Consider the following 14,469-nt stretch of genomic DNA (forward strand, 5'->3'; position numbering starts at 1 on the left):
AGCTCACAAAGTGGTTCTGCTCCTTTGATGGATCCTAACTGATACACAAGCCAGACCTTTTTTTTTCTTTTTTGCATAAGAAGACAACACTGATGGTGTTATTCTCTCCAAATTAATCTACAAATTTAATGCAATTTTAATCAAAATCATGAAGGGATTTTCTTCTAGGAACTTCGCAACATAATTTTAAATTTCATTTGAAAGGGTACATGCTAATAAACTTTTGAAAAAAAAGTAGCATAATGTGAGTACATAAAGGTGAATACAAAATCGAGAACCAGACCCAGTATGTATATGGTGGGGAGAAATGTGTACATAGTTCTGAATTGGTAGAGGAATGATGTAATATTTGACCCAGATCTCGTTATCAGCTATGGTTCCAAGTGCAAGGAAGGGCAAAAACGGTTTTGTATTAAGTAAAAAAAAAAATTATTAAAATGTTTGAGGCCAGGTGTGGTAGCTCACACCTGTAATCCCAGCACTTTGGGAGGCCAAGGCAGGAGGATTGCTTGAGGCCAGGAGTTTGAAACTAGCCTGGGCAACACAGACTGTACTAGAAAAAAAAAAAAAAATAGCCAGGCGTGGTGGTGTACACCTGTAGTCCTAGTTACTCGGGAGGCTAAAGTAGAAGGATCACATGCGTCTAGGAGTTCGAAGCTGCAGTAAAGAACTACGATCGCCCTACTGCACTCCAGCCTAAATGACAGGGTGAGATCCTGTCTGAAAAACAACAACAACAACAACAAATAAGGAAATTGGGAAATCACAGACTTGTCAGGTTTTGAAAACCAGGCTTCAAAACTAACCCTCAAGAACAAGAACTTCAGTTAAAATGACACCAGACACAGGCCGGGGGCGGTGGCTCACGCCTGTAATCCCAGCACTTTGGGAGGCTGAGGCAGGCAGATCACGAGGTCAGGAGTTCAAGACCAGCCTGACCAACACCGTGAAACCCCATCTCTACTAAAAAAAAATACAAAAAAATTAGCCGGGCATGATGGTGTGTGCCTGTAATCCCAGCTACTTGGGAGTCTGAGGCAGAAGAATCGCTTGAACCCAGGAGGCGGAGGTTGCAATGAGCAGAACGCACCACTACACTCCAGCCTGGCAACAGAGCGAGACTCCGTCTCAAAAAAAAAAAAGACACCAGACAACTGGTCTGATGAAGATCTCCCTGCCACCAAGCCCAGCTTGCACTGCCCAAACTCCTGTCACCAAGTATTTCCAATGGCATTGCTGCCAGTCCTGCCCTGTCTGCTGCTGCTATAAAAGATTCTTGGCAGTATTTGTTTCCTTGCTCTCAATACAAAATTCGGAGCGGGGTAAGGTATGTGTCTGATTGGCTAAGTCTAGGTCATATGACCACACTCAAGCTGCAAGGCTGGAGAAGACAGAACAGTATGTGGCCTTTTCAGTATATACAGATGGTTTCAACCTACGATGGTTCAATTTATTATTTTTTTGACTCTACAGTGGGTTTGTGGGCGTTAATGTATTTTCAACTTATGTAATTTTTGACTTACGATGGGTTTATCAGGACATGGACACCATCATAAGTAAACGAACATCTGTATAGAAGAACATGGGTTCTATCTTCCTTCACAATGGATTTGAAGAGGAACCTCCCAAATATATTACATTGAACAGGAAATGACCTGTCCATACTGGTAATCAGTAGGTAGAAAAGGCTATAATTACTAAATACCACTGAAGAAAATCAATCATCAGACAAAACCTAGTTTGGATAACCAACTTTCAGTCTGTATAATGTAATTTTATATAAACAACTTTAGATTTTAAAACGTCACACCCCATGTTTTACAATATAGACTATTTCTCTGATTAAATTAAGAAAGGGAATCAGTTTGGTTGACTAGCTGCCTGGAAAACTTCCATGGTTAGATAGCTTTTGTAATCAACTGGGTTATCAAATTTAGGATATTTATATGAATTTGTCAACAGAATTCTACATAGTCCAGCTAACTAGAGGAGCTCAAAAATATTTTTAAAAATCTGATGGGCATGACTATACAATAATGTGAAGCTTTTAGCTAGAAGAGCTCAAAATTATTTTTAAAAATCTGATAGGCATGACTACACAATAAAGTTTCTGCATGGCAAAGTTAAAGACAAATAAATGGAGGAAATTTAGAACATTTATGACAGAGAAAGATTAGTAGCCCTAATGTATTAAGGGATCTTAAAATTAATACAGAAATAAGCATCCCAATAATAATGTGGGCAATGTACATAAAAAGACAATTTGGAAAAGAAATACAAATGGTCAAAAAATATGAAAAGATTTCAATTTTATTAGTAATCAGTTGAATTCAAATTATAACAATGAGATTTCAACGTAAGACTGACAAAAGATTACTAATACTCTGTGATAGTAGGAGTAGGGAAATACTGATCACTCTCAAAGGTTATTGGCAAGAGTGTAAATTGGTATAAACCTTCTCGTGGTCAATTGACTATGTATCAAAAACCACAAAAAATAAGCAAACACTTTTGATGCTACATTTCCAATTCTAGGAAAATAAGGAAATAATTAGATAAATACGAACAGCTATATATGAATGTTCAGCATAGCATTGTTTACAAGAAAAATTTTAAAATAATGTATATGTATGAAATATGGCACTAGTGAAATAAATTCCACAAATATGCAGCCATTAAAAAATACTTATTCTCATATTTACTGAAATAGAAAGATGTTCATTAAGTATTAAAATGTAAAAGATAACCTACAAAATAATATGTAAAAAATTACATTTTTGTTAAAAAAATATATACAGGTCTATTAAAAAATCTGGAAGACTGTTCATTTGGTTTGTTTCTCAGTGGTGGCCTTACAAATGTAATCATTATTTTTCCTTTTTTGAATTTTTGAAAAATTTCAATGTCTTACTATTATGACCATAAAACCAATAAAGCTACTTTGAAAAGTTAAAGCCAGAAGTAATTAAACAACTCATACTTGATTGTTAAAGTCAGCCTCTTAAAAGTGTAATTTTAAAAAGGTAATAAAAAGGTATAACATTATAAATATATATTAATATGCACATTAAATATATAACACTAATTGGTATTAATAAAATTACATCCAATCTCATAAATCAAATTTATTGTATAACATAAAAACAATTTGTTCATTGTTATGTAATAATAGACACAAGAAATAACTTATGCAGATTCCTTATGTGAAGCATACTTACTTTGCAGATAACAACTATTTTTTAAATGATAATGGAGTCTACAACAATGCTCATTCTTGATCATTTGCAATAATGAAAATTGTTCTCTAAAGCATTAAGATGGATTATTTTTTACAGATTCTTCCAGGATCTGGAAATAATGATTTCCAGGTACTCTCAACCAAGAGATGTGACCAAAATACAAAAAATGCAAAGCATACCTCCATTACAAAGTCATGAATCATTTCTATAAACCTCAGGATTTACAGTGTCACAAATTATGAATCATTGTCTCCTTTAGAAAACAAACATTCAACACCTGAATGGATAAAGAAGTCAACATATTTAAATATTTAATGCATATAACTTTAAAGTTGATAAAATGTCCCTTTCAACTAAAAATAAATGCCCTTATCCACTTAGCTGGACTGAAACAGGGACAATGAAAACTTGAATTAATGGCCAACCCAGAGCAGCAGCAGCAGCAATATTCCCCTCCTTCAGTAAAGTATGGCCTGTAAGTTAGCCCTAAGGAGAAAGAAGACCATTCAGGTATGAGAAGAACCTAGGCTGGGCACAGACTACACAGACGCCTAACACAAAAGCTCTGCTGCCACTCAATCTTTGTTTATATATTATCACAAATTTTCTTTTCTTTTTTTAGAGACAAAGTCTTGTTCTGTTGCCCAGGCTGGAGTGCAGTGGCATGGTCCTAGCTCACTGTAGCCTTTAACTCCTAGGCTCAAGCAGTTCTCCTGACTCAGTTTCCTGAGTAGCTGGGACTACAGGCAAGTGCCACCAAGCTTGGGCAATTTTTTCTTTTTTTTGAAGAGACAGGGTCCCTCTATGTTGTCCAGGCTGGTCTCAAACTCCTGGCCTCAAGTGTTCCTCCCGTCTCAGCCTCCCAAAGCACTGGGATTACAGGACTGAGCCACTGAGCCTGACCCAATTACAAATTTATTTTCAACCCTCATTCCAGAAGGAAGACAAAAATAAAAAGCCAATATCCACTTAACTGCAAATTTCATGATGTCCTTATAAAGCCAGTGCATTATATTTTCTTTCACTCATGAAGCAATTTTTAATAATCACAATATATATTTAAATGTTAATAACCTTACTTTTTTTTTTGAGATGGAGTCTTGCTCTGTCGACCAGGCTGGAGTGCAGTGGCACGATCTCGGCTCACTGCAAGCTCTGCCTCCCGGGTTCACGCCACTCTCCTGCCTCAGCCTCCCGAGTAGCTGGGACTACAGGTGCCCGCCACCACACCCGGCTAATTTTTTTGTATTTTTACTAGAGACGAGGTTTCACCATGTTAGCCAGGATGGTCTTGATCTCCTGACTTTGTGATCCGCCCGCCTCGGCCTCCCAAAGTGCTAGGATTACAGGCGTGAGCCACTGCGCCCGGCTTTTTTTTTTTTTTTTTTTTTTTTTTTTTGACAAGGTATCTCTGTTGCCCAAGCTGAAGTGTAGTGGCACGATCATAGCTCACTGTAACCTTGAACTCATGGGCTCCTGCTTCAGCCTCCTGAGTAGCTAGGACTACAGAAATGCACAACTATACTTGGCTAAATTTTTGTTTTTAAAGTGTTTTGCAGAGATGGGGTCTCACTGTGTTGCCCAGGCTGGTCTTCAGCTCCTGGCCTCAAGTGATCCTTCCACTTTGGCCTCCCAAAGTGCTGGGACTACAGGCAGAAACTACCACATCGAACCTACTAACCCTACATTTTACATGATGAGTTCAGATTTTAAAAGGATTAGTTTGCTAATAAAGTGTCGTGAGCAAAGTGAAAAATCAAAAGATTACTTGAAGTATTTACATGACGATCCAAATTTAAAGCGACCTCAACAAGCAAAATTTACTGTTTACAAATAACTGTATCACGGTTTACGAATAGGAACACATATATTATACATGATGGGTATAATGCGAATGCATTTTATCAACGGAAAGTACAAAACAGCTTGCTGATGAAAGAGGACGGAAAAAGCTCACAGTGAACTTGGAAGCAGATCCTTCAGCCCCAGTCAACCCTTCAGATGTCCGCAGCCACTGCTGACATCCTGACTGCAACTTCATGAGACCCTGGGCCAGAACTGCCAGCTAAGTCTTGACCCCACAGAAAGAATGCAACTACTGTCTTTGTTTGTTTGTTTGTGTTTTGTGTGAGATGGAGTCTCGCTCTGTCACCCAGGCTGGAGTGCAGTGGCATGATCTCGGCTCACTGCAAGCTCCGCCTCCCGGGTTCACGCCATTCTCCTGCCTCAGCCTCCCGAGTAGCTGGGACTACAGGCGCCCGCCACCACGCCAGGCTAATTTCTTGCATTTTTAGTAGAGACGGGGTTTCACCGTGTTAGCCAGGATGGCCTCGATCTCCTGATCTCGTGATCCGCCCGCCTTGGCCTCCCAAAGTGCTGGGATTACGGACGTGAGCTACGGCGCCCGGCCCCTACTGTCTACTGTTTTAAGCCTCTAAGTTTTGGTGTAATTTATTACACAATAGATATGTAGAAGAGTACTATTTCTATTTTTAAGGAAGGTATAATTGCAGTTCCAGAACCCCACATTTCTGGCATCTATTCTACTCCAACTTTTGGTGCAGATATTTAACATCAGAGTCTGAGTATTAGAAAAAGAGAAATTTACTAAGTGTTCCTGTATTACTTATTGTCTCTGAATAATACACCTAAGGGTACCCATTTTTCTTCTTAAACTTTTTATTTCTTAACTTTTCTTAAACTTTTTATTTCCTTTTCCACTTCCTATTCCTCACCCTACAAATAACACGGACTCCCGAACCTCCTAAATTCATAAGCTTTATTTTACATATTCACTTTTGTTGATAAGGTTCCTTAAGAGTAGTGATCTCTTTTAAACTTGTCATGCTTAAAATCCAATGTGCTCAAGGTATTTAATAAATATTCCATTTTACTAATACAAGAGATAATCACATAATAAATCCTCAGCCTATGAACTAAAGATACTGTTTGGGATAGCTTCTCTGACATAACTGACATATCATAAATTCCTCCCTATGACTCGCAGAAGCCACTTTCTGCAATGCCCAAACTTTGTCACACCCCATCCCCCTTATAGCAAATACCACTAACTTTGGGGTCTTCAGAGTATACATAGCAGTACTTTTCTCCTTCCTGAATTCCACAAACATATAATTAGCTGGTCACTTTAATTATACGCTATCAGGTATTGTTTGCTAATAATCTCTTAGACATTATTTCTGTCAAAACAAATAAGAGCTGATACATTCTCTAAGTAAGTGTCATCTGTTTTAACTTTCCCTCTTCCCCACCAACCTTACATATTATATGCAAAAACCCAAGGTCAAAACACGGTCCAAATTCCAGAAACCGCCTTTATTATGCTTTACCAGTAAGTCCTCTTCACTGAACTGTAGTTGCTGTAAACTTAATATATTTAATTTCTTTAATGGAAAAATAACAAAAGCAGATGCCAAATCTGATGCAACTAACTGACAAAGAAAGGAAACACAAATCTTGCTTACTTTCACTGAAACTTTTTATAGCCATCAGATGTCTGCACTTAAAATGTTTAGTTCCTACGCCCATTACGAATAAAACAAAATCCTGTATTTCAACATGTTTCAAGCCTCAGAAGTTCCCAGACATCCTTTTCTGAGTCTGGTATGATGCAATAATTTTTTAAATGTCATTTAAAAAAACTGGCCAGGCTGCAGGGAAAGGACCATGTCACACTCTCAACATTCAAGCCTCAAGAGCTCCGGGGCGCAAAAGGCTCTTACAACCGGTTAAGGACGGCAATGGGATCCTTCGGCAGGACTCCCGGAACCCTATCCTGGGCCAGAAAAAGGCCAGGGGCGCGGAGCGTAGGCGGAGGGCTGGGGCTCTAGGGATCTAGAAAAAGCGCGAAGCCGGAGGGCGGCGCCAGGGCTCCTCGCAGACCCCAGGGCCGCGGGACAGTGCCAGCTCGTGGGTCACACGCAACCAGCAGGCTCCTGGCTCCCGCGTGCCGGCTGTTCCAGCACGCCGTCCGACCCGCAACCGGACCCTCCAGACATCAGACTCAGTGGTCCCCACCTCCGGTCTCCCACCTCAGGACGCAGTTCCGCGGCGTCCACCCGGCCCCCTCCCCTCAGTCCCTCGCAGCGGCTCCGCCGTACCCACCCCGGGTTCTCTGAGTTCAAACCGGCAGCAGCTCGAGCAGCGGCCCCGCCCCTGTCCTCCGCCCCTCGGTCGGAGCCATAGAGACGTCGGCTGCCGGCCAGAGTGGCTTCAGACCGCAGCGTCGGCCGAGAGGACGCCGGGATACTGGCCAGCTCCAAGTCGAAAGGAAGCGACGAATGAGTACTGTTTGGTGCGGTGGGTAGATACTTCGAGTTTCTCCTCGCCCACCGTAGGCCCCGACCCCTAAAAAGGAAACTTTTGGGACGTCAGAGTGAGAGGAGAAAAGTGCCTTTTTAGTTTACTTTTGTCAAACCTGAGGATTCGTTTTTCAGTTTAGCCGGAGCCGTGCCGCAAACGTAGCTGCAGACATCCCCACGATGCACCCAAGTAGTGGCCCGGAAGCTGGGGACAGAAAAGTGGCCTCACCGAATGCCAGGCACACAGGCCTTACTACCAGAAGCTTGAGCTAAGAGCCTCGGCCTTCGCGTCTCTAAGGTGCAGCGATACTGCCAGCTTCCTTCTGCGAAGCCCTCAGGGTGGGCAACGGAGCTTTTCGCCAGACTGAGGGACCGGGCGACCTGGCCGACCAGCGGCTCATCACCGCCCCCTTGGGGATTTCTTGATAATTCTTTGCCACGATGCGGGCGGATGTTGTGGAGCTACTGTTTGTAGATCGCAGTAGCGTGACAACACTTAATCATGACTACTAAATCCTCAGAAGTCGAAAAAGCAAGTCCATACAGAGTAGTTTGACCCTAATTAAGTCGCGCTTACAAGATACAGTTTGTTTACTGGGACTTTCGCTAGGTCCCATCCCGTATCTGCCTCAGAGTGGTGGTTGCTCTCTTAGCACCAAGGAAATACCAGCTTGACATCTGACTCTAGGAAGCACAGGCCCAAAAGAAGAGGCCCAAGGAGGGACATTCTTCTTTCCCTTTCCTACCTACAGTTTCTCAAACCAAGTGTCAGGTGAAAAGCAAGGGGTGGTATCATCGTAATTATACAGTTGACCATAGAAAATAAACTTCAATCTCAAAGTAAACTCCTAGGCCAACCCCAGAATCTTAGAGTTTCTCAATCATAGAACTAATTTCTTGTCACACTCTTGGTTCTTAGCCAATGTAAAAGACCCAACTGACAGGGAAAATTAAACACCTTTTAACTCCCACATACCTTAAATGAGAATTTAAAGTATCTCTCAGCAAATGTATTTATAATTTTGAGTGCTTTTAGCCATGTTAAGGACAAATTTTCTCCTTCTGAATGCAGTAATAATTTGGCATTACCCTTTTGGCAGTGTGGTACAAAGTCTTATAATCTAGGCCTTATGGAGCTATTGAGGAACAACATAGATGGCTTCATGCAAACCCAAACAATGTAATAGTAGTTCTTTTCTCTGTAGTCAGTCTACTGCCTGTAGATCCTTATTCTTTTTTTTTTTTTTTTTTTGAGACAGGGTCTCCCTCTGTCACCCAGGCGGCAGTGCAGTGGTGCAATCATAGCTCACTGTAGCCTTGACCTCCTGGGCTCAAGGGATTCTCCGGCCTCAGCCTCTGGAGTAGCTGGGACCACAGGCACATGCCATCATGCAGGTAATTAAGTTTTTTGTAGAGATGGGCATCTCACTATGTTGCCCAGGCTGGTGTTGAAGTCCTGGGCTCAAGTGATCCCCCCTCCTTGGCTTCTCAAAGTTTTGGGATTACAGACGTGAGCCACTGTGCCCAGCTAACTGATTCATTTATACAAACAAGAGTGCTCTCAGTGTGCTACAGAATGACTATGGAGCTCAAGTTCTAGTGGAGGATGTGAGCCACAAGGAAACAAGCTGGACAGATTGTAATAAGTACTATAAAGGAAGTAAATAGGGTGATGTAATAGACTTGGGAGATGCTAACTTTAGTCAGGTAGTAAGGAAGGCCCTTATGAGGAAATGGTACTTGTTTGAGAATTGAAATGTGAAGGAATCCAGTGTCAGAGGAACTAAAAAAAAAAAGGCATTGTGCCCCTTTAACTTAGTGACATTATCATTCCTGATCTACACTCTTCTCCCCATTTTTCTCGTTTTCTCTGTTACTGCTTCCCGTTTATTTGAAGAGCCAGGTCTTTTATAGAAATCAGAAAATTAGAACATTTCTGGTTGTGTTTGGTGTAATCTTGACGTCTTTATAGATACGTGGTTTTGTTCTTTCCTAATAGACAAGCTTATAATAAATAGCACTTTTGGTGAGCTCATTTCTGTTAAACACTGCAGCATAAATCTTCCTGTGTTCAAAAGAAAGTATCTGGTTCATGAGACAGTTTAGATATACAGTCTTTGCCAAAGTGCCTGATTTTTAGTTTACAATGTTGCTTGTCTCCGTTTTTGTTTTTGAGATCTAGTTCTTGTCTCATAGCTCTATTGAAAAATACTTGGAGTAAAGGGACCAAATAGCAAGTGAATAAATGCACAATTCTGCATATTAAAAAAAAAAGAGGCTGGGTGCAGTGGCTCACACTTATAATTCCAGCATTTTGGGAAACGGAGGCAGGAGGATAGCTTGAAGCCAGGAGTTCAAGACCAGCCTGGGCAAGATAGGGAGATTCCTGTCTCTACAAAAAATATTTTTAAAAATTAGCCAGGCGTGGTGGTACATGTCTGTGGTTCCAGCTACTCGGAAGGCTGAGGTGGGAAGATCCCTTGAGCCCACAAGTTCAGGGCTGCAGTGAGCTATGATTGCACCACTGCGTTGCAGCCTGGGTGACAAAGCAAGACCGTATCTCAAACAGTAAAAACAAACAAAATGAAAAAACCTGAAGATTAATAGTGAATGTTCCACAAGATAAAAACAGCAACAACTTTATAATGTTACAAATTTTTTTCTTGTTAATCTGAAATAAGAATTAAATGAGAAAGTTCAAAACTTCAAAATTGTTATTATTAAAATATAAATACATATTTAAAAATGTACAAGTTAAATAAAAATACCTTCAAAGTTAAATGTCAGTTCTTTCACAATCATTATGCAGGGGTAATACATACAATATCTTGGCTTACTAGTAATTTTATACCAGTCACTTGAAACAACATCCTTAAACTGTAATAATATGTTGTAATAATTCCATTTTTCACTTCCTACAGTTTGATAGAAGACAGTCAATATCGTGAAGGATTTCAGAGGTTTTTTTCAATGCTATTGATACTCTATTTTCATTAACTTCCCCTAGCAAGGTTTCTGAAGATCCTGGTTTATAATGATCAAAAGACTGTTCATTTTTCTTGTTAGAAATCTGGTTTAGGATACCACTATTCTCTAGTAGCACTAAGTTGCTTAGTTAAGGAGGTTTTCCCCACATTTTTCACTATATAAATATCTTTATATACAGAAAGCATAGGTTTCATATTAAAATATTTCTCAGCTGGAAGACTTCTTGGATTCATAATAGAGTTGGAACTGCAAGGCTTATCAAGTCTGCTCCTTGTAGATGAAGAAACTAGTTACAGTATAAGGGAGGGGGAAAGAGAATACAGTGTGAATGTGTGTGTTTGGGTGGAGGTTTGGTGGTAAGGCGGAAATGAAAATTTCAGTAACATTTCTTTAAGTGAAGAAATGATATGAGAATTAAAGAGTAGGATGACAGGATTATAAGGAATCTGTGTAGTGTCTATTTTTAATTTAAAAAGATTTAGAGTGAAAAACCTGTTCACTACAGAACTAACTTATTTGAATAAGATTAGAGAAAAACCACAAGAGAAAACAAATTTAGATGAATTGGGTGAGAATGTACAGAATGAAATATTTCATTTAAAAAAAGAGGTCTTAAACAGTTATAATTTTATAATATAATTATGTAAGTGAAAAAGTCTCCAAAGGAGACCTTAACCCTAATTAACTGTTCTTTGCCCAATTTAAACTCAAAGAAAAGTATAAATGTTAACATGCTATACCTTCTATGGACAAGATCCATCTTAAATTACAATCTTAGGTATTTGCTGACTCAATAAAGGTTAGCAATATATTAAGTATAGATTAATATTCACAAAGTACTGAAGTCATGAATTAAGCCTAGAATGAAAGTAATTATGTAGGACAGTGCATTCTGTTTAAAGGATACAGTTAAACTTCTGTATCTTTTCAAGTTCAGAAGCAACAGACCTGTCCAAGGAAAAAGAAAACATTCATTCAGTTGTCTGATTCTTTTGTATTCATGATATTTCAAATAAGCATACCTTTTTTTTTCATAAAGGTTAGAATTTTAAACGGAAGAACGCAGAAGAATTCTCTTTATGTTACCTTTATTTAGCAACAAATCAACTTGACTGAAATGATACTTACTGAGTGCCTTTAAAGGTAAGTGAATAAAAGTCTACCCCTTGTAAATCCACTTCAAGGAATTTGTAATCAAATATTGATGTATGAGGATAATGGGCCTTCCTGTTACTTCTTAGTACTAACCTAGCATACACTCTACTTTCCTCCCTAAAGTTTATTCCAACTTTAAAAACCTATTAAAATCCCATTCCTTCTGTGAAAGAACTGCTCTCTCCTTCCTTGAATTCCTGTAGCATATTAATTAATCACATATTTATTTGTAATATCTTCTCTTGAACTATTTAATATTTAACTTCCTGCTCTTCCTACCTAGATTGTTTCTCTCAGAAGAAAGGATTTTTTATTTTTCTGTACTTGTGCATATATTAAGACCTCATTTATAAGGAACTCTTTGGGAATGGATGGTATGGGAGATCGAAGTTTTTAAATAGTTGAATTACATGTCAAAACAACTATTTTTTATTAAATTCCTTCTGGAATAGACTACCTATTTATTTCATTGTTTTTTTTAAGCACAGAGGGTTAACATGATGAACATTAGCTCTTACCATGTTCTATAGAAAGATAGTGGGACAACTGGTATGGAGTAGAGGGCTAATATATACATCTCCAGCAGAACCCCTAAGTGTGTGTTCTTTATCCTTTTTCTTATCAAGTTAGAATAAAATATGAGCAATGGCATACAGCTGCAAACTGTAACTTGACTAGCTCTCTGCAAAATTAATGAAAACATTAGTCTAAAATATTCAAGTCACTAGAAAAATCTTCACAGTTCGTAGTAGGGTGTGTGACTTGTCTGCTTTATTGGCTTTACTACAACAGATCACATGCACCTCCTTGTCAGCTTGTACTTTTTTCCCTTGTACTCCAGCCTATGGATGGAGAATGAAAAGAAATATTTCATAATTTTAAACACCTGTGGCAAAGAACTTGGATACAACTTACTCCAACAACCAGCTGATTGTTCATTATTGCAAAATATCTTTTTTTTTTTTTTAAAAACCTGACACATTTTTCTGGATGTAAGAAACAATACAACCTTTATTGTTATTGCTCATATAATGAACAAACTTTTTATGAAACATGTACTATTTGTTGACTAAAAAGTTAAATTAATAAGCTAATAATGGAAGGTGTGGCGGAAAAAAAATACTAGAATACAACTTAGGTAGCTTTTTATTGTACAATCTTGTTTCTTCCTTCAACCTACCCTCCTTGATAAGAAAAACCGAAGTGGAGATACCTAAGGCTTTATAGGGGGAATGGAGCTACTCCTCAATTTCTTTATCTTGCCTCTGCTGTTCCTAGGTGCTTTCACCTTTAGCTGCTATCACCAATCTCTACTTGCAGTTTTTAGTGTGTATTGACAGCCTCTTCTCAGCTTTCAAATAAAAAGGCTGATGATATTTTACAAACTGCCAGCTAAGCAATGGTGAAGTGACGGTTTTATACACAAGTACAATTTTCCTTCCATCACAATTGTTTTTTGCTAGTTACTTTAGCAACTTTTCTGCTTCCAAACAGGCTACAGCTAAAGGATGAGGGATCTGCAAAGCTGGATCCTTAGATACCTGAGATATTCAAATAATGCTTACTGATATGATTTGATTTGTTATAAGAAAGGACTTAGGAAAAGGTAACAAAAATTGGCTTAATGTTTACATTTTGTTTCACTACACTATGTTAGGTCACCTCACAAAACTTACTTAAAAAGCTTCCCAAATTGTTCCTGGTATCCCTGTCTTCCCATATATTCAGGTTAGACTCTCAGTGACACTAATCTTCTAATGACCTTTCTTCCTATCATTTTTCGATTTAGGACCTTCTAATTCCATCAGGTCTGAGCTCCTATTTATTATAAGATCCATTCCTAGGCCTCAAAACTCATACTATATACTAATAGATAGCATATGTTTCATAAAAACTATCTTCTATCTCCACAGGCTAAAATATCCTTTTTACTTCTGCCCTTATTTCCTCCCTAAAATGTCTTATATTTTCACAAAAAGTTCCCTTGAAGCCCAGTTCTAGTACCCTGCACACTGAAAAGCACACAGGAGGGACTAAAATACTTGCTTTATTTGATCTGCCAGTTAATTTGGGGGAAGTAACTAATATGACAGAAATTATTTAAAAATCAATGTTTTCTGAAAGCTTATGTTATTAAACCTTTTATTTCCTTCAACATTACTAAAAATTTAAGAATCCCCTTTAAATTTTTCCATAAAGTTTTCAGGATGAATTTGTCACATAAAAAGAGCCACTCGTTTTCATGTTAAGTTTTCAATGCAAGGTTTTCTTACCTTTAGGTAAAATAGAATATGATGAAATGTAATAAATTAGATGTCTGATTAGAAATAAATTATTTTCAAGCTTAAGCTATCAAAAATACTTTAGGAGTTAAACATATTCAAAACTAAGAAAGTTTTTTTGGGGAAAAAAGTCTCAGTTTACCGTTTGACATTTTAATTTTTTTTAAAGTATTAGCTCTTCTAAACAGATTTAAGTTTAAAAGAAAAATACCAATTTTCTTGGAGAACAGAAGATGACAAATGAGTGGGCATCTCTCTGGGACTAGTCTGGGTCAGTCTCCTGCACCATGATGTTACTGTTGTCACATATCTAAAGTGAATACATTAAAAGAAATACTTGAAAAATGAACTTGAATACATTATAAAATTATAAACAAATGTAAAAATAATTAAGACAATTTGGGAAAAAAGGATAAAGAAAAAATGTTAAAGTGAAGCATTTACTGGGCAATTCTCAAAATATTTTTCACTGGTAATAGAAAA

At 38.3% G+C, this 14,469-nt stretch overlaps 2 protein-coding genes across 8 annotated transcripts in view; both read right to left on the reverse strand.

The window, feature by feature from the left end:
• Window positions 1-7,877, reverse strand: part of TMEM267 (transmembrane protein 267) — a 36,770-nt gene extending 28,893 nt beyond the window's left edge. Inside the window, exon 1 of one of the 5 annotated variants that reach the window (XM_054555554.2) lies at window positions 7,791-7,877. The gene's annotated coding sequence lies outside the window, so the exon portion shown is untranslated. Of the gene's footprint in view, window positions 1-7,291; window positions 7,445-7,666 lie in introns of those variants that run through there. The other 4 variants (XM_054555551.2, XM_009240691.3, XM_002815536.4 and 1 more) reach the window with 4 other exon arrangements.
• C4H5orf34 (chromosome 4 C5orf34 homolog) overlaps window positions 1-14,469 on the reverse strand; it is a 65,447-nt gene that overhangs the window by 28,347 nt on the left and 22,631 nt on the right. For 2 of the 3 annotated variants that reach the window (XR_010139953.1, XR_010139952.1), the window contains 3 exons: window positions 14,198-14,296; window positions 11,457-11,497; window positions 7,365-10,663 (listed from right to left, as the gene is read on the reverse strand). Coding sequence is in view for 1 of the 3 variants with exons in the window: in XM_054555543.2 (XP_054411518.1) it covers window positions 10,470-10,663; window positions 11,457-11,497; window positions 14,198-14,296 (334 nt within the window). In the remaining 2 variants the exon portion in view is untranslated. Of the gene's footprint in view, window positions 1-7,364; window positions 10,664-11,456; window positions 11,498-14,197; window positions 14,297-14,469 lie in introns of those variants that run through there. The other variant, XM_054555543.2, reaches the window with a different exon arrangement.

The sequence above is a fragment of the Pongo abelii genome, chromosome 4, assembly GCF_028885655.2.
Source record: "Pongo abelii isolate AG06213 chromosome 4, NHGRI_mPonAbe1-v2.0_pri, whole genome shotgun sequence".
Classification (NCBI taxonomy): domain Eukaryota; kingdom Metazoa; phylum Chordata; class Mammalia; order Primates; family Hominidae; genus Pongo; species Pongo abelii.